Source organism: Peromyscus californicus, unplaced genomic scaffold, assembly GCF_007827085.1.
Source record: "Peromyscus californicus insignis strain IS unplaced genomic scaffold, ASM782708v3 Scaffold_20__1_contigs__length_68692818, whole genome shotgun sequence".
Classification (NCBI taxonomy): domain Eukaryota; kingdom Metazoa; phylum Chordata; class Mammalia; order Rodentia; family Cricetidae; genus Peromyscus; species Peromyscus californicus.
Window position 1 is genome coordinate 6,581,742 of NW_026294503.1, and position 20,613 is coordinate 6,602,354.

Sequence of the window (20,613 nt, forward strand, 5' to 3'; positions counted from 1 at the left end):
TGTAGATAAAGGTGACTGTCATTTGTGACTGTCTTGGCGTTTACATTTCTCTTTTGAGAGCATGCAGAGTATGTTCCTATACCAAAGACACTGGATCTTAGGGGTGAAGGTTCTAAGTAGGCACCGACTCGACATCTCCATCTTCAATGAGTTGTGTAGGTGTTGTCTTCAACACTGGGGCCTTGCCTTCAGTTTGTGGAGAGCAATCTACAGTCTTGACAACAGCCTGGGTTGTTTGGGAGATTTCCATGGGTCCCCTTCGGCCAACAACTCAATTAGCTGTAACCCAATCGCAGTACTGGAAGCTTCTTTTGCTGTCAATAGATGTCCAGTTGGAGCTGGGCAGTGGTGGTGCACACCTTCAATCTCAGCACTTGGGAGGCAGAGGCAGGCTGATCTCTGAGTTTGAGGTCAGCCTGGTCTACAAAGCGAGTTCTAGGACAGCCAGGACTATTACACAGAGAAACCATGTCTCAACACCCCCCTTCCAAAATAGATGTCCAGTTGGGACTCTGTCTCCTCCATTATTTGGTGATTTCATTAAGATGGCCTTCATATATATGTATAAAGCTTCTACTTTATTAACCTTCCACACTACCCCTCACAGATCCCTTAGTTTTAGTCGTCTCTCTCTGTATTCCCTCCCACAACCTCCCTACCCCCCTGCACTCTTGACCCTCCCATTCCAGACCCACTCCATGTATTCATAGCTATCTATTCTATTTCTGTTTCCTAAACCTATCTGTTCCCTCTAGTCCAGCAGTTCTCAACCTGTGGGGGTCGAATGACCCTTTCACAGGGGTTGCATATCAGATAGCCTGCATATCAAGATATTTACATTATGATTTATAACAGTAGCAGAATTACAGTTATGAAGTAGCAACGAAATAATTTTATGGTTGGGGGGTCACCACAACATGAGGAGCTGTATTAAAGGGTCTCAGCATTAGGAAAGTTGAGAACCACTGCCCTAGTTCCTTATACTGTACCTAATCTCTGTGATTCTATGGGTTGTAGCTTAGTTATCATTGACTTCACAGCTAATATCCACATATAAGTGAAAACATAACATATTCGTCTGAGTCTGGGATACCTTACTAGGGATGATTTTTTTCTAGTTCCATCCATTTGCCTGCAAATTTCATGATGTCTTTTGTTTTTGTTTTTTAACAGATGAGTAATACTCCATTGTGTAAATGTACCACATTTTCTTCACGCATTCTTCTGTTGAAGGACTAAGTTGTTTTAAATTTCTGGCTGTTGTGGATAGAGCAGGAATGAACATGGTTGAGCAAGTGTCTCTGTGGTAGGATGAGGCATCCTTTGGGTATCTGCCCAAGAGTGGTATAGCTGAATCTTGAGGTAAATTGATTCCCGTCTTCCTGAGGAACTGCCATACTGGTTTCCATAGTGGCTGTACAAGTTTGCACTCCCATCAGGAATAGATGAGTGTTCCCCTTGCTCTACATCCTTGTTAGCATGAGCTGACATTTGTTTTCTTGATCATGGCCATTGTGACAGGTGTAAGATTAAATCTCAGAGTACTTTTGATTTACATTTCCCTGGTGGCTGAGGATGTTGAACATTTAAGTGTTTCTCAACCATTTGAGTTTCTTCTTTTGAGAATTCTGTTTAGATTTTTGTATCCCATTTTTTAATTGAGTCAGTTTCTTGATGTCCCTTTTTTTTTAGTTCTTTATATATTTTGGATAGTATCTCTCTATCTGGTATGTAGTTGGCAAAGATCTTTTCCCATTCTGTTGCCTGCTGTTGTCCGAATGATGGTGTCTGCCAAGTGTAAGCGTGTCCATTTCACATCCCATTATTGTTGTTCTTAGTGCCTGTCTGGTCACTGTTGTGACTTATTGCTGTGGAGACAGCATTCCCAAGGCAACTTTTATGACAGAAAGCATTTTACGGGGGGCTGGCTTCCTGTTGAGAGGCTGAGTTCATTATCATCACGGTGTGGATCATGGTGGCATGCAGGCTGGAGCAGTAGCTGAGAGCTAGATCCTGATCTGTAGGCACAGAGAGGGAGAGAAAGATGAGCTTGACATGCGGGTTTTTGAAACTTCAAAGCCCCCCCTTCCCTCCAGTGACACTTCCTCCAACAAGGCCACACATACTTCAACTAGGCTTTACCTCCTGATCCTTCTAATCCACAAATAGTGTCATTCAATGACTAAGCATTTGAATATATGAGTCTGTAGAGGCCATTCTTATCCAAACCACCACAGTGCCTGTGCTATTACTGTTCTGTTTTGGAAGCCTTTTCCTGTGCCAATGAGTTCAAGGCTGTTCCCCACTTTCTCGTTTATGAGATTCAGTGTGTCTGGCCTTTGTGAGATCTTTGAGATATTTTGGAGTTGAGTTTTGCGCAGTGTGATAAGTCTGGATCTATTTGCATTCTTCTACATGCAGCAGCTATTCAGTTTGACCAGCACTGTTTGTTGAAGATGTTGTCTTTTTCCCTAGTGTGTATTTCTGGCTTCTTTATAAAAAATCAGTTGTCCATAGGTATGTGGACTTATTTTTCGGTTTTCAATTTTATTCCATTGATCAATGTGTCTGTTTTTGTGCCAGTGCTGTTCTGTTTTTATTACTATAGCTTTGAAGTACAATTTGAGATTGGAGATGATGATGCCTCCAGAAGTTCTTTTATTATTAAGTAATAAGTTTTCTGCTCCTCGATAATGAGTTTCTCCACCAATGCAGTAAGCCAGATCAAGCCGAATTAAAAAAGCATAACAACAGGTTTATTTGAGCCAAGCAACTCCCAGGTGGGTTCTCCAGTCCCAGAGATCAAGGCTGGAGAAGCCGCACCCACAAACTAAAGCAGGGAAACTTTATAGGTTGTAGGTGAGGGGTGACGCTGTGCCTGTCACAAGCTGGATTTGTGCCCAGGTATGGTCAAATGCTAAGCGCTCAGGCCGGGACTTGGGCAGCTGGTGACAACAGGGGAGGAAGTAGCAATAGTCACCAAGACTGTGGAACTGGGCTTTTTGGTGCCTTTCCTCTGAGTAGGTGGGGTTTGGAGAGAGAGGGGGAGAGAGAGAGAGAGAGAGAGAGAGAGAGAGAGAGAGAGAGAGAGAGAGAGAGATGGGATGGGAGGACGATGGGACTTTCAGAATCATGTTGAGGTGAGCTGGAGGCTCCAGCTAAACATTCAGGATTATTTTAGTTATCTTGGTTTTTTTTTTTAGTGTGTTTCAATTTGAAACTGAAAATTGTCCTTTCAAGTTCTGTGACGAATTGTGTTGGAATTTTGTTGGGGATTGCATTGAATCCATAAATTGCTTTTAGTAGGATGGCCATTTTTACTATGTTAATCCTACTGATCCAGGAGCAGGGGAGATCTTTTTTGTTTTGTTTTTTGTTTTTTTGAGACAGAGTTTCTCTGTGTAGCTTTGCGCCTTTCCTGGAACTCACTCTGAGGCCCAGGCTGGCCTCGAACTCACAGAGATCCACCTGGCTCAGCCTCCCAAGTGCTGGGATTAAAGGCGTGCGCCACCACCACCTGGCATGGGAGATCTTTTTATCTTCTGATTTCTTCTTCAATTTCTTTCTTCAATGTCTTAAAGTTTTTATCATACAAATCTTTCATTTGCTTGTTTGGAGTTACCTCAAGATATTTTATATAATTTGAGGCTATTGTGAAAAGTGTTATTTTCCTGATTTCTGTTTCAGACTGTTTTTTGTTTGTATATAGGAAAGCTGCTTATTTTTGTGAGTTAGTTTTGTAACCAGCAACTTTGCTGAAAGAGTTTATCAGCTGCAGGAATTTCCTTGGTGGAATTTTTCAGGTCACTTATATATACTATCATATCATCCACAAATAAAGATAATTTGACTTCTTCCTTTACAATTTGCATTTCTTTGATCTATTTCAGTTGTCTTATTGATCTAGGTAAAACTTCAAGTACTCTGGTGAACAGATATGGAGAGTGGACAGCCTTGTCTTGTTCCTGATTTTAGTGGGATTGCTTTGAGTTTCACTCCGTTTCCATTGCTGTTGACTACAGGCTTGCTATAAACTGTCTTTATTATGTTGAGGTATGTCCCTTGTATCACTTATCTTTCCTGGACTTCTATCTTAAGCGGTGTTAGATTTTTGACAAAGGCCCTTTCTGCATCTAATGAGATGATCATGTGGTTTTTGTCTTTCAGTCTGTCTATATGGTGGACTACATTTACCAATTTATGTATGTTAAATCATCCCTGCATTTTGGGGATGAAGCCTTTTTGATCATAGTGGATGACCTTTTTGGTGTGTTTTTGGATTTGGTTTGCAAGTATTTTACTAAGTAGTTTTGCATCTATGTTCATAAGAGAAATTGATCTGTAATTCTCTTTCTTTGTTGGGTCTTTATGGGCTTTGGGATCAGGACAGCTGTAGCCTCATACAATGAATTGTACAATGTCCCTTCTCTTTCTATTCTTTTGGAATAATTTAAGGAGCATTGCCATTAACTCTTCTTTGAAAGGCTGGTAGAATTTTGCACTAAAACCATCTGGCTCTGGGCTTGTTTTGACTGGAAGACTTTAAATGACTGCTTCTATTTCACTAGGTGTTATAGGTCTGTTTAAATTGCCTATCAAATTTTGATTTAACTTTGGTAAGTGGTACTTATCAAGAAAATTATCTGTTTCTTTTAGATTTTCCAATTTGGTGGAGTATAGTTTTTTAAAGTATGACCTGATGATTCTCTAGATTTCCTCGGTATCTGTTGTTATGTCCCCCATTTCATTTCTAATTTTGTTAATTTGGATCTTCTCTCTCTGCTTTTTAGTTAATCTGGATAAGGGTTTGTCAATCTTATTGATTTTGTTAAAGAACCAACTCTCTGTTTCTTTGATTCTTTGTATTGTTCTCTTTCTGTTTTATTGATTTCAGCCTCAGTTTGATTGTTTCTTGCCATCTACTCCTTTGGGGTGTGGTATCTTTTTATGTTCTAGACCTTTCAGGTGTGTTGTCAAGTTGCTAACATGAGATCTCTCCAATTTCTTTTTTTTTTTTTTTTTTAACAGATCCTGCCTCAAATTTATTTGTAAAAACAGCATGGGGTCCTGATCATCTGCAAATAGTGTGTAGGTGTGTCACACCAGTCCATCTGTCTGGCAGACAGAAACCTTTTCTATGGGGCCTTCACAGGGGCCTGGGCACCTTTGGGAGCCTGAGCTGGAGCTGAGGCCTCTGCCTTGGTTTGAGCCTTGGGCTTTGGCTGGCAGAGCATACGACCCTTGGCCATGTAGCTTCTAATCTGCTTCCCGAGCTTGGGGTGAGCGATGAAAGCGAGCCGACTGAGCTTGCGGCTGGGGCCCTTTGGCATCTTGGGCTTAGCCGCTTTGGGCTTCACAAGGGCCTGGATGGCCTCTGCACATGCACTCACTGCCTTTGCGTTGTTGGCCTGCATCTTTTTCAGGCCTTTCTTGTTGTGCTTCTTGGCAAAGTGCATGTTCCTCAGGAACTTGGGGTCCACCCCCTTAAGAGATTCGTATCTTTGTGACCGGGGTTTTGTGATACCATTTCTGTGCCATTTTCGAGATTGGTTGTGTGTGTGGTGTGGTTCTTGGACTTGGCCATGTTGGAACGATAACCCGCGGCTCTCCAATTTCTTTTTTTAATGCAGGCACTTAATGCTATGAACTTTCCTCTTAGCACTGCTTTCGTAGTGTCCCATACGTTTGGATATGGTGTGTATTCATTTTCATTCAACTCTAGAAAGTCTTTAACTTCTTTGTTAATTTCTGTCTTGACCCTTTTTTCAGTCAGTAGAGAGCTGTTTGATTTCCACCAGTTTGTAAGATTTCTGTTGTTTCTGCTGTTATTGATGTCCAGCTTTAATACATGTGGCCAGGAAGTTATTTCAGTTTTCTTGTATTTGTGGAGACTTGCTTTGTGTCCCTGTATGTGGTCAATTTTGGAGAACATTCCATGAGGTGTAGGGAAGAAGGTATATTATGTTAGGGTGAAATGTTCTATAAATATCTATTAGGTCCATTGGGTTTATAACTTCAGTTAGCTCCAACATTTCTCTGTTTAGTTTTTGTCCGGATGACCTGTCCATTGTGGAGAGGGGGTTACTGAAGTCTCCTACTGTCAGTGTATGAGTCAATGTGTGATTTAAGCTGTACATACATTTCTTTTACGAACTTAAGTGCCCTTGTGTTTGGAGCATAGATGCTAATAATTGCACTGTCCTCTTAGTGGATTTTTTTCTTTGATGAGTGTAGTGGGTAGCCATTCCAGCTTTGACCTGGAAGTGCTACCCCCATTGAGGCTTCGGTAGCTGTCACACCTAGAAGGCGGAGCCGAGACAGGACCCCTGAAGACCCAAGATCCAGATGGGCCTGCTCTCCTGGTTCCTGGATCCTGGACACTGGAGGTAGACCAAGCAGAGTTCTCCAGAGAACACTGCTGGACTGCACTTCACCTTTCCCAGACCCTGTAACCTATCCCTTCACTTATAAGTTACTCCACAAAATAAACCTCCCTTTTAACTACATGGAGTTGCCTTAATATTTAAACCAACAGATGAGTATGTCATGTCCTTCACTATCTCTTCTGATTAGTTTTGGTTTAAAGTCTATTTTGTCAGATATTAAAATGACTATATCAGTTTGTTTCTTAGGTCCATTTGCTTGGGATATCTTTTCTAAACCTATACCCTGATGTGATGTCTATCCTTGATGTTAAAATATGTTTCTTGAATTTGGCTGAAGGATGGGTTCTGTTTTCACATCCATTCTGCTAGTTTGTGTATTTTATCAGGGAATTGAGGAATTAAGATGATGTTGAAAGATTTCAATGACCAATAATTGTTGATTCATGTTATTTTGTTGTTGTTGTTGTTAATGATGGTGGTGGTGGTGGTGGTAGTGGTGGTGGTATGTGCTTCCTTCTTTTTTTTTTTTTTTTGCTGGTCTGGGATTATTTTTTCCCTGTGTTTTCTTGGATGTAGTTAACCTCTTTAGGTTGTGTGGTGGTATTGTGTTCCCCAAAATATTGTGTACCTTAATAAACTTATCTGGGGTCAGAGAACAGAAAAGCCACAAGATACTTAGGCTAGAAAATGTTAGCAAACGCCTTTAATCCTAGCATTCCAGAGACAGAAATCCCTCTGGATCTCTGTGAGTTCAAGGCCGCATTGGAAACAGCCAGGCATGGTGACTCACGCCTTTAATCCCAGAAAGCAGCCTTTAATCCCAGGGAGTGGTGGTAGAAAGCAGAAAGGTTTATAAGGCGTGAGGACCAGAAACTGGAAGCATTTGGCTGGTGAGGCATTTGGCTGGTTAGGAGGCATTTGGCTGGTTAAGCTTTCAAGCTTTGGAGCAACACAGTTCAGCTGAGATTCATTCTGGATGAGGACTCAGAGGCTTCCAGTCTGAGGAAACAAAACCAGCTGAGGAATTGGCGACGTGAGATAGATGTGGCTTGTTCTGTCTCTCTGATCTACCAGCATTGACCCCAATAACTGGCCCCGGGTTTGATTTTATTAATAAGACTCTCTAAGATTCATGCTACAAGGTTGGAGTTTACCTTCTATCACCTTGCAGAAGGCTGGATTTGTAAATATATATTGCTTATACTTGATTTTATCATGGAATGTCTTATTGTCTCCATTTATGGTGAATGAAAGTTTTGCCGGATATAGTAGTCAGGGCTGGCATTTGTGGTCTCATAGCACATCTTTCCAGGCCCCTCTGGCTTTTACGGTCTCCACTGAGAGGTCAGGTCTTCCTTTTACATGTTACTTGGTCTTTTCCCTTGCAGTTTCCAATATTCTTTCTTTGTTCTGTACATTCAGTGTTTTGGTTATTATATGCCAAGGGGACTTTCTTTTCTGGTCCAGTCTATTTGGTGTTCTGTATGCTTCTTATACTTTGATAGGCATCTTCTTCCTTAGGTTAGAAAATTTTTCTTCTGTCATTCTGTTGAAAATGTTTTCTGTGCCTTTGACCTGTCTTTCTTCTCCTTCCTAATATTCTTAGATTTGGTCTTTTCACAGTGTCTCAGATTTCCTGGATGTTTTTTGCCAGGAGTTTTTTAGATTTAACATTTTCTTTGCTCTGTGTATCATCTCTTCTACCATGTCTTCAGTGTCTGAGATTCTCCCTTCCGTCTCTTGTATTCTGTTGGTGAAGCTTGCCTCTGAGGCTCCTGTTCAAGTTCCTATAGTTTTCAGTTCCAGATTTCCCTCAGTTCGGGTTTTCTTTATGGATTCCACTTTCAGGTCTTAGATGGTCTTGTTCATCTCCTTCAACTGTTTCTTTGTGTTTTCATAGATTTCTTTAAGGGATTTATTCATTTCCTCTTTAAGGACCCTATCATATTCATAAAGGCCTTTTGTTTTTAAAGACTTTTACTTATGCTTCTCCTGTGTTGAAATATTCAGAACCTGCTGTGGTAGGGTTGCTGGGTTGTAGAGAAGACATAATGGTCCTGGTTGTGACTGGTTGTGTTTTTATACTGGCATCTAGGCATCTGGGTTTAGGGAGATTGTAATTCTAGGTGCTGATAATGGTCTTTGTTGGGTGGGTGTTTTGTTCATTGGCTTTTTGTTTTGTTTTGTTGTTTGTTTTCTCTCTGTCTGGTTCTTAGGAGAATGTGGCAGCTGTGTGTTGCCTGTAGGAAAATCTTTGGGGGTCCCGATAGGTGTGTGCACTGGGGGGGGGGGGAGGTTTCCAGGAAAACATGTTTCTGGGTATTGGCAGCTGACACTTAAAAATGGGGAGGGGTTGGAGATGGTGGAGATGAATTAACAAGAGGAAGAAAAGCAGGGTGTCCCACCAAGATCTGCTCAGTTAGTCTCTGGGCAGTGGGAGTAGAGAGTGAGGAGAGGCCACAGCAAGAGGTCTGCTGGAGCTGAGGGAGAGACTGGGGGATTGGACTTGAAGGATCAGAGGGAGAGGTGAAGATCTGCAGTGAGCAGGAGTGGCCTATGGAGCTGGAGGCTGGAGTAAAACAGTGAGTTGGGGGAAGAAAGTTTGCAGGGGAGGATCTGTGGGATCCACCGGAAATGGGTGCAGAAGAAGGGACAGGTGTTCTGGTGCACAGCTGGGGTGGGGCTGGAGAATTGGACTTTGAGGAGCAGAGGGAGAGGCAATTAGTCTACCTGCTTTCCTGTGCAGTGTGGCCTGTGGGTTCCCAGGGAGTACCTGCTGGAGTTTGGGGGAGGGGTGGGCAAGGCAGTGAGTTGGGGAAGGGAGTTTAGGGGTGAGAGGCTGCTGCAGGTGTCTGCACCAGAGCTGGGGGTGGTACTAGGGGACGAGACCGGAGGGAGGGAGGGAAGGAGAGGTGAAGAGCTGCAGGTCACCTCCCGTCTTCCCTGACAGGGAGTGCTGGGTGGAGCTGAGACCTGCTTCCCTGGCTGGAGTCCATGGAGTTTTAAACATGCGTTAATCTTAGGGGAATGGGCACTCGAAAAAGAACTTCCAGCACTGAAAGTTGGTTATTGTCCATGAGCCTCAGTTCTTCACCTATGAATGGAGAAGACAGGCAGCAGCATCCCCCACGGGATTGCCAAGAGGCCACGTCAACAAAGCTTTGCACCTTGCCTCTTAGAAGGGGATAGTACTTCTTCAAACATTAGTAATATTTGGGTCATAGGACTCTTAAAGACTTTTTATATTATGGCTCTCCTTGCTTAATACTACCAAATGTTCTCTCTCTCTCTCTCTCCCTCCCTCCCTCCCTCCCTCCCTCCCTCCCCACCACCCCAAGGTGATTCCTGGCCCAGAGTTAAGACACTGCCATCTCGATTTCCCCTCATCCGTGGCTCCTAACCAGTCACCAGGCGAGGGTCCGGGCGGGCGGAGCTGCGGAGGAGGGGCGGGCTCGAGCCCGGGACCCTGGCCTATTACAGTATGCAACCTCGGGTGTCCAGGGGGCGGGAGGGAAGAGGGGAGGGCGGCGCTCGGTGAAAGGCTCATTGATGCGGCGGGCTGCAGAGCTCCGCCAGACGCGGACCAGGGCCGGGCCCCGCCGACCCCTCTACCTCCGGCTCCCGGGCGCTGCGCAGCCACCGCACACCATGCACCCCCAAGGTCGCACCGCCTCCCCGCGGCTGCTGCTCGGCCTCTTCCTTGTGTCGCTGCTGCTGCTGCAGTTGCCGGCGAAGTCCAGCGCCTCCGAGAACCCCAAGGTGAAGCAAAAAGCGCTGATCCGGCAGAGGGAGGTGGTAGACCTGGTGAGTCTGAGGGAGTCAGTCGGTCCTGACCTCGGTGCTGGAGAGGACCCAGCCACGCGCGCACAGGGAGGGCATCAAAACAGCTGTCGGTGGTGCTGACCTAGGGGTGCGCCTAGGACAGCGTGTTAGGAATCTTAACTCGAGTGTCCTGCCTTGTCTGAGTCTGTGCGTGGGGAAGGATCTAGGACATGCCTGAAGTGGAGTCATGAAACTCCTCGGGAGTCCGTAATGAGAGGTCATCGCAGAGATGCGACCTGGGTCAGGTGAGATGTTCCAAGTCCGTGTAGTCGCCCAGGAGTTTCTGGCCTCAGGGGAGGCCACCCTTGAAAGAAGTGAGGGACGTTGTGGCTGCAGCTGGGGTAGACTGAGCTGCTCAGCTGATTTTAAAAGCAGGCCTCAAGAAGACCCTAGGCCAGCTGATCGCCTGGGCCTGGGCCAAGGCTGTGCTACGTGTCCTTTGTTGGGACTGGTGGCCACGTCTGCCTGGAGGAGAGACTAACACCCCCCCCCCCCACACACACACACATAGCATGCGTCCAGCTTTTTGTAACTTGAAGATTATGAGTCACTTTGGGTCATCTTTCTGGGGAGTATGAGTTGCAATTTACTCCTTGGAGGGACTGCAGCTTGGGCCAGGAATGGTTCAGAGGGTTTGGAGCTGGAAGAGGGAAATGAAGGGCGCCAGTAGGAGCCCTCCCAAGGACCCATCTCGGCTGTTCTGTTCAAAGCAGATGCGCGGTCTTATCTTCAGGCCCTTGCTACCAGTCAGGAACACTGCGATCGATCGCCAGAAAGGGGAAGAAAATGCTTCCGGGAAAGCAAATATCCCAAGCTCTCTCCGAGGGGCTGATGTGTGGGAAACTCTGTTTGCATTAAATCTTTCCCTCTACACTCTAAAAGTCAACAACCCCGTGGAGGGCAGAGAGGTTCTCTGTCCCGTGCAAGAGCCATCCAATGACAGATCTGTGGTCCTTGGCACGTCAGAAACTCCGGTCCTTAAACCAACCTACATGGCTGCCAGGCACTGCAATACATAGAGGGCATTTGGTGTTTGTTTGTTTTTTAAAGATTTGAATTTCTTAAACTGACATTCAAAAGCACTGGGGGGTGGAGGGTGGGGAAATCCCTGCTGTTTCACACAGCGGTGGTGGGGTTTTGCTTGTTTTTTGTCGTTCTTGTTTTCTGCTACGATGTATAATTTTGCCCCACAAAAGCACACTGTGTTGGGGCTACGGTTCCATTTTAAGCGACTAAGTTCTTAAAAACAAAACAAAACAAAACTGTGCCACATGAGTGTGGCTCATGTGCAGCCTGCATTTTATGAATGTGTAGTTAAGATACGGAAAACAGTCCCTTTCCCCATAAAGCTGGTATTTTCCCCTCTCAGGATTTTACTGGACCTGTGGCTTCCCACAACTCCAGCCCAACTTGGAAAAGCACACTGTGCGGCCGGGCTCAGGTGCATCCTGTACATTGGATTTGGTCTTGGTGACAGAAAGTCCACACAGTCACTAGGAAGGTTTCAACAGATTGTATAAAGTAACTTCTTTGTATAGGTGCTTTCAAAGCCTTCCTTTCAGGCTCCCACTAAGTCCTGCCCCCTGGTGGCCAATAAAAGAAATAGGGAGCTGGGAGAGGGAAATTGAGCTTCCTCTCACTCTCCTCACACTGTAGACTGACATTCACTGACAACTCTAAGTATCTATTGGCACTAGGATTTTAACTGGGAAAAGAAAAACTTTACTGTATGCAACATCTTGCCTGAGAGGAATTAAAAAATATCAAATGTACTAGAGAAATTTACATCAATAAGGGAAATGTTAAAAATTTAATTGGAATGCATTGCATTTTGAAGGTCTAATTAAGGGCACCCTTGTTTCCATGTGAACTAATTCAAGGGTAGGCACAGGAATTGGACAAGGGAGCTCAAAGTATCACTATTATAGGTCAATAGTAGAGCACTTGCCTAGGATGCATAGGCTCTGAGTTCAAAGTGCATTTGTGTGTGTGTGTGTGTGTGTGTGTGTGTGTGTGTGTGTGTGTGTGTGTTGAGGAGTGGACTCCTGCATCCCAGGCTGACCTCAAATTTGCTGTGTTGGGGGGATCCTGAACTCTGGATCCTCCTGCCTCTGTCTCCCAAGTACAGGAATTACAGGTGTGTGCTACCAAACACTAACTTCAAGGCAAGAATGTTTGTTATTATCCGAAGTTTATACATAAGGAAACAGGCACTGAAATGCTGAGTAAATGGCCTGGTCTCACATATCTAAGAGTGGGTGAGGCTTGTATCAAAATAAAAAGAAAATGGTTCTAGAATCTTTACATCTCAATTCTACATCATACACAAAACAAACAAAACAGAGAATCCCAGCTCTTACAGATGGTTTGGTAAATTATTACCTACCTGTTGAGGACAGATGGTCACATGAAACTGGACCACAGACTCCTCTTTAGGGAGACAGAACGGGCTGGCAAAGTGCAAGCCTAGAGCATCTTCCTTTACATAAAAATAGGAGAAGCAGATGATATGCGCATCCAACTTAGAGATAATGCAATAGAGATAAGTAAGGCTTTATTTCATAGTTCTTTCCATGGCAATTAATCTTAAGTCACTCAAAGGAAGAAAAAATATGTGGATAAGTATTTTCATTATATTAATATCTATAACAAAAACCAGAAGTAAGAACCCAAACACTGAGCACTAAAATTTTTGTATGATTGTTTGTTCTGTTTTGTTTTTAATTAATTTGGGGGGGGGCATGCTGCTGGGGTGAGGAGTGGATATGGAGAGACTGGGAGGTGAGTGGAATCGAGATGCTTGATGTGAAATTCCCAAAGAATCAATAAGGAATTATGTTTAAAAAAAATTTTTGTTTGTATGATAGCAAGGCAGTGGTGGTGCACACTTTTAGTCCCAACACAGAGGAGGCAGAGGGAGGGGGCTCTCTGTGAGTTCAGGGTCAGCCTGGTCTACAGATCAAGTTCCAGGGCAGCCAGGGATACACAGAGAAACTGTCTTTAAAAAAAAAAAAAAGTATGATAATGTAAAAGTACGTTTTTGGAGTATAAGTACTTAATAAAATATGGAGTTATAAGGACCAAACACAGATTATTGGGGACTAGAGAGATGGCTCAGCAGTTAAGAGCACTGACTGGTTTTCCAGAGGACCCAGGCTCAACTCCCAGCACTCACATGGCAGCTCACAACTGTAATTCCAGTTCCAAGAGATCTGATCACTGTTCTAGTCTTCACAAGTCAGGCATGCTACCATACTCATAAAATAACAACAACAAAATTTAAATTAAAAAAGATCAAATGATGTGTACCTTGGAATACAGCTAGTTAAAATTACATATAATCAGAAGTACAAAGAAAAAGACATAAAAGTGTTTTCTCATTGTTTTGTATAAGTTTGTGCAATTAAAAAAAATGAAGACGTGATATTGTTTTCTAAGTAACCTTAAAATGAGTTCATAAGAACATGGACAAGGTGGTTTAAAGGGACTCTTGACAGATTCAGAATAAATGCATTTGTGATCACTGGACTTTTACGCATTGTTTATTTACATATTCACGAATGAATTTCTTTATTTACTTGTTGTGTCCTGGGGGTCAAACCTTGAGTCTTGAGCTCGCTAGGCAAGAGCTCTACCATTGAACTACATCCCTATACCCTATACTGAGTTTGTGTCTTAAGTGATGATGCTTTTCCCTTCTCCTTCATACTATAGTACAATGGAATGTGCTTACAAGGGCCAGCAGGAGTTCCTGGTCGTGATGGGAGTCCTGGAGCCAATGGTATTCCTGGCACACCAGGAATTCCAGGTCGGGATGGATTCAAAGGAGAAAAGGGGGAGTGCTTAAGAGAAAGCTTTGAGGAGTCCTGGACCCCAAACTACAAGCAGTGTTCGTGGAGCTCACTGAATTACGGCATAGATCTTGGGAAGATTGCGGTAAGTAAAGTCAAATCATATTAAAGTTGAAGCAAAATGTATTTTCTAAGTCAGTGTCAATTTTATTTTTGTTAAACCTAAGGGACTTTAAATAAAAGGGCGCAGAATAATAATGTGTGATTTTCTTACTTAAAACTAGTGAAAAATTTGATAACATTTCAGTTAATTTCATAAAGGTATTTCTAAGGCAGATAATCACTTTATTCATCAAAGTAAATGCAAAAAGAATTTTTCAAGTTAGACAGTAACCAACATTCTAATCTTATCACTAAGTAAATAATTGAAATTAATGTAACACATCCTGCTGTAGCTTAAGTTCTAAAAGTGTTAATCTTACCCATCAAGAATGAGACCACTACCACAGTTTAAAACCAAATGGCCAAGTCCATAGCCAGGTTCCTGGAAAATGGCCCCGAATCATGGTTTGCAGTGGCTTAAGAAGGAAAACCCACAATTCATTGCACATCTAGGGGTGGGACTTCATGAGCTCCTCCCACATCCATGCTGGGGTTTTGGCTGGACTGATTTTGTGCAGGTCTTGCGTATGCAGCTTGCTGTGGATTCATGTGTGCGATGACCTGTCCTGTCTGGCAAATTCTGTTTCATTGCAGGTGCCTACAATGCCCCCTCTTATTCTCTGAACACTGACCACTTGTGGGTCTCTGTACTAATCTTCATCCACTGCAAAAGGAAGATTCTCTGATGAGGTTGAAGAGATGTACTAATTTATGGGTATAAAAAGAAAGACTTAGGGGGCAGTTTATTACTAAGTCTTTTTAGCAGAATAATAGTTTTAGTTTCTCCTCTAGAGCCTTATGAGCTAGCCAGCTATGGATTTGGGGTCCAGTTAACTCTATCAGGCATGAGTTTCATCTTGTTGAGCTGGCTTTTAACCCAATCAGAAAGTAGTTGGTTACTCCCCTAACGTTTGTACCACTGTTACACCAGTGGGACCACTGTTATCCTAGTTCACAGGGTTCACAGCTGGGTAAGACTTTTGATTACTTTTCTCCCTTGGCAACATGCATTGAACCTTCCAGTATTATGAAAGCTAGCCAGTAGGGATGAAGTTTGCAGGTCAGTGCCAGCTTAATTGCCCATGTCCTATGACTTAAGTATGTGGTATCATCAGAAATAGGAAATATTATTCACCTGTAAAGAGAAATGAAATTACAAGATTCACAGGTAAATGAGGGGATACTGAAAATAGTCATTTTCAGTAAGGTCACCCAGACCCAGAAAGATATGGATGCTAGCTTTTTGTTGTTGTTGTTGTTCTTGCTTTTGTTTTTCAAGACAGGGTTTCTCTGAGTAGCTCTAGCTACTCACTCTGTAGACCAAGCTGGCCTTGAACTCAGAGTTCCAGCTGCCTCTGCATTCTGAGTGCTGGAATTAAAGGGATGCACCACCACCACCCAGCCTGGATGCTAGCTTTGAATCTTTAGATTAGCATATTTAAATTATGGTATATTCATAGACGTTGTAAAATTAGTAAGGAGCCATGGTACTCAAAGGAAGTGGGATAGAACTCTGGCATTGTGAAGGAGGAAAAGTGAATAACGGAACAGGAAGGGTTAAATGAGGTGGGGAATGGGAGGGCTGGAGAAGAGAGTGTGTATGAGGAGGGAGAACTAACACTAAAGACCTTTGAAAAAAGCCATATGGAAACACCACTGGAGAAGCTTCCTAAAATATATACATGTTCATGTATAAAAGGAGCTTGAGTGGTGTTTCCCTAGACACCATAGACTAGCAAATAAAAAGCCCAATACTAAATATGGGGACCTTTTTTTGGAGTTGTTGGTCAATGGGGTCTCACAGACTCTAGCAATTGCTCTGGGTTAGCCTCCATTACTTGATAGTCAAGGTCACTTTTTAATTAAATGAGAAATGTTCAGTTGTTTTTCCGCTGTGGCAGGAATGTACATTTACGAAGATGCGCTCCAACAGTGCCCTGCGTGTTCTGTTCAGCGGTTCACTTCGGCTAAAGTGCAGAAATGCTTGCTGTCAGCGCTGGTATTTTACATTTAATGGAGCTGAATGTTCAGGACCTCTTCCCATTGAAGCCATCATCTATCTGGATCAAGGGAGCCCTGAATTAAATTCAACAATTAATATTCATCGTACTTCTTCTGGTATGTATAATAGTAGCACTGCAGAATGTGCCTCAGATCTGCCTAAGAAGGTGTTTGATTTCCACTGTCATGATGGGTACTAGCCTGTTGTAAGTAGATCTCTAGCAAGTCATGGTATGTGACTCCCCACCCTGGACAGAAACTCACAACTGTTCACAGATCATTTTCAAAGGGTACGGATGCTGGGGCGCCATCACTGAGCAACTGACTCAGAATCTCTGGTCACATTGAATGACTGGTATAAGATTAAGCTAGGATTTCTTTTAATCATATAAAAGTCCTGTCCTCAATTTGAATATCATCAGATCTATGGATCAGTGCTGAAAAGGGCTTTCTTTAAAAAGACTTGCATATCTTGATTCAGGCTCTGGTTCAGGTCTCTTCCAAGTACCAGTAAGTCTCCAGTACCTGTATCTTAAAAACAAAATAAAACAAAACAAATTTGTGGTGATGTGCCCCAAAGTTAATGTCTAGTTAGAAATGGCAAAACAGACAGTTGTTCTGGTTCTCAGCCTTGGCTACCCAATAGGCTCACCATGGTACCACTCCTTCAGGAAGATGGAGTTCATGAGGATTTGATTTGGTAAAGTCACCATTTAACCACTTGACTCACTGTGAGGTGATACTAGATCCACACCTGTCTGGTATCAGAATTTTCCCAGGGGTCTGCCCTGAGAAAATCTGTCCCAGAGTCCTGGGGAAGACGCTACATCTGGCATGGGTTTATATCAGGGAAGAGAACCTATGTACACTAGTTTCTAACATCTGTTTACTTTATTTCTCTGTAACAAACTTCTGTCTACACAGCTTCATTTCCATCCTGACACTCAGTTCCTCTCTGTCCCTTTTCTGTCCTCTCATAGCCCTGGTAAGCTCTTATGCTTTCAATCTCATCTTCGTCTTCAGTTTCTCTGTCCATGCTCATTTCTCCTCTTCCTCCTCTCTTGATCTGACCCAATCCTTATTCTCTACAAAAGATCTGTCTTATTCCTTTCTCTCTGGCCATGTGACTCTGCCCTACCATCTACAGAAACTCTGCCTTGTTCTCTTCTCCTCTGGCCATGCGATTCTGCCTTACCAGGAATCTTGCATCCCCTTCACTCTTACCCAGATATGCAAAAAACTCTTTGTTCTGAGTCAAATACTCTGGAATGCCATTTGGCCAGTCTGGGGAAGGAAAGTCTGAGCTTCATTTGCACAAGAAACAAAGCTATGCATCTATAGTCTGCATGTCTCCTAGACTTTGTAGGGGTGTTACCTAGTAGATCAGCAGTACATTTGAGAATCTTATACTTTTTGCCTTTAAGGCCTAGTAGTATATGAACACACAAGAATTTCATAGCAAGAAACAGCTGAATATTAAAAGCTGAGTAACACCAAATATTCCTTGATAAATGGCTTCCCTCTAGAAAAGATTCCTTTGATCTTTCTAGGTATAGCTTTATTATATATAGCTGAATCTCTATAATACGTTCTTGCTGCCTGCAGCAGTCTGGAGTCCTTTGACTACAAGGTTAAGTGGACACGTTTCGAGGCCATAAGGGGTCAAGGCCTTGGGGAAACTTGAATATTGCTGGCATGCATTTTCAACTAGCGTGGTCCTGAGACTACCAGACAGCTTAAATGGATTGTGGGCTCACAGCTTACCTCTCCAAAGAGGTCTGAGCTGGTGGCAGGTCCCTATATTCTGGTGTTAGTTGACTTACAGATGTCATCGCCAGTGATGACATATTGCTTCAGTTCCATATTCAGGGGCTCAGTTGGGCTGCACTAACCTCAGCTAAGCTGGGAGCCTACCAGGGCACATGAGCACATTAATCTCAACCCGCAGGAAAGCTACACAGCCACTGGACCACTTGCATGCCACAATTCATTCTCTTTAGGAATCTGCCAAGTCCAGCTTCCTTTCTCACTTCACACAGGCATCAAAGGGAACATGTCTCTCTGCTTGTTTTAGTGACCAACAGTGAAATCTTTCTTTTAGATGTGAGTGAAGTACTTTGGTAAGGATCAATGCAAGATGTATGTTAGTGTGTGAGAGTCCAGAAGACTCTTGAAGGATACAGCATCAAAACAAAACAAAAAACAGGTTTTCTTTTTAATTATAGTAATTCTGTCAAAGGTTGGTGAGGTGGGGGCTGGAGAGATGGCTCAGAGGTTAAGAGCACTGACTGCTCTTCCAGAGGTCCTGAGTTCAATTCCCAGCACCCACATGGTAGCTCACAACCATCTGTAATGAGATCTGGCACCCTCTTCTGTACACATAATAAATAAATAAATCTTTAAAAAAAAATAAACTGTGCCGGGCGGTGGTGGCTCATGCCTTTAGGGCTGGAGAGATGGCTCAGAGGTTAAGAGCACTGGCTGTTCTTCCAGAGGTCCTGAGTTCAATTCCCAGCAACCACATGGTGGCTCACAACCATCTATAATGAGATCCAGTGCCCTCTTCTGGCCTGCAGGCGTATATGCAGACAGAACACTGTATGCATAATAAATAAATAAATCTTAAAAAAAAAAAAAAAAGGTGGTGAGGTGGTGTAGCAGTAGAAGGTGCTGACCCCTGAGGCTGATGAGCTGAGTTTGGTCCCTGGGACACGTGGCAGAAGGAGGGGACCAACTCCTGTAATACATTGTTCTCTGATCTCCACAGGTGCATTGTGATACAGGTGTTATCCATACCTACATACACACATTAGACAGATGATAGATAGATAGATAGATAGATAGATAGATAGATAGATAGATAGATAGATGATACATACATACATACATACATACATACATATATACATACATGTAAATTTTTGCAAAAAAAGAATCTGTAAATTAGATTCACACATTGAATAGCTGGTAAAAGATTAAGCTAGGATTTCTTTTAATCATATCCTCAATTTAATTCCATCCTCAATTTGAATATCATCAGCTCTACAGATCAGTGCTGAAACGGGCTTTCTTTAAAAAGACTTGCATATCTTGATTCAGGCTCTGGTTCAGGTCTCGTCCAAAGCTGGGAAGTCTTGACAGTTAAAAGTGTAGGTGTGCCGTGTGATTTGGTAAACTGTTCTTTGGCTTTAAATCATCTCCTAACTAAAACATTCTGGTTTGAGAATACTGCTCGTTGAGGTAATAGCATAGTAATTATGCATCTGCCTTCAAAAATATTTATGTACCAACTAAGGAAAAGAGAACTTTATTATGAAATCCTGATCGGGTACTAGAACTTCTAGTTAGCTTTCCAGTAAGCAGAATTATAATCTGATTTTCTATAGTAAATGCAGAAGGAGTGGTTTTGCCCTTTGTTCTAATGAGAGTTGTGATTGGCTCTGTTTTGCAGTGGAAGGACTGTGTGAAGGGATTGGTGCTGGGTTGGTAGATGTGGCCATCTGGGTTGGCACCTGCTCTGATTACCCTAAAGGAGATGCTTCTACTGGATGGAATTCAGTGTCTCGCATCATTATTGAAGAACTACCAAAATAAATCCTCCGAAGCTTTCATTTCCTACCTCTTTTATTTTTAAAACCAAACCTTTGAATGGTTCATTTAAATGACATTTAAGGAATCGCTTTATGTACCCAGCTAAATGAAAATGCAAAGTTAAATATGTTTACAGACCAAAGTGTGATTTCACACTTTTAAATCTAGCATTATTCATTTTACTTCAACCAAGAATGGTTTCGGGATTTTTTTTCCATTGATTACTTTGTTCATGATTCTTTTCTTGGAACCTATATATTGGAGTGTCATTGTGATCGTTCCTATTTCCTATTTCCTACTGTCAACATTTTAAAAAATATAAAAGTTGGCCGGGCGTTGGTGGCGCACGCCTTTAATCCCAGCACTCGGGAGGCAGAGCCAGGTGGATCTCTGTGAGTTCAAGGCCAGCCTGGGCTACCAAGTGAGTTCCAGGAAAAGGCGCAAAGCTACACAGAGAAACCCTGTCTCGAAAAACAAAAAACAAAAAACAAAAATATATAAAAGTTATGTCATTGTACGAGCTGTAAATGTTTAGAATTGTTTTATATCTGTTAAATAAAATGTTTCAAATAGCTTTAGTATTCTTTTTCTGTTTGTTTATTTGCTTTGTGTAGCCTGCTGTCCTAAAAGTCACACTGTAGATCAGGTTAGCCTCGACCTCAGAGATCTGCCTGCCTCTGCCTCCCAAGTACTAACCATGCCTGGCAACTTTAGTATTTTTTTTTTTAAAGATTTATTTATTTATTATGTATACAGTGTTCTGCCTGCACATATTCCTGCAGGCCAGAAGAGGGCGCCAGATCTCATTACAGATTGTTGTGAGCCACCATGTGGTTGCTGGGGATTGAACTCAGGACCTT

General features: G+C 42.9%; 1 protein-coding gene and 1 pseudogene across 2 annotated transcripts; one reads left to right on the top strand and one right to left on the bottom strand.

The window, feature by feature from the left end:
* Nucleotides 1-5,020: 5,020 nt before the first annotated feature.
* Nucleotides 5,021-5,584, bottom strand: LOC128116456 (60S ribosomal protein L29-like; annotated as a pseudogene).
* Nucleotides 5,585-9,803: 4,219 nt separating this feature from the next.
* Cthrc1 (collagen triple helix repeat containing 1) lies at nt 9,804-20,327 on the top strand. Of its 2 annotated transcripts, none has more exons than XM_052747711.1 (4): nt 9,804-10,145; nt 13,923-14,144; nt 16,063-16,279; nt 19,614-20,327. In XM_052747711.1, exons 1-4 carry the CDS (start codon nt 9,936-9,938, stop codon nt 19,754-19,756), a joined length of 792 nt encoding a protein of 263 aa, XP_052603671.1. In that variant the 5' UTR covers nt 9,804-9,935; the 3' UTR covers nt 19,757-20,327. The 2 variants fall into 2 exon arrangements, with proteins under 2 accessions (XP_052603671.1, XP_052603670.1); XM_052747710.1 differs by having other exon boundaries at nt 9,813-10,190.
* Nucleotides 20,328-20,613: the final 286 nt, after the last annotated feature.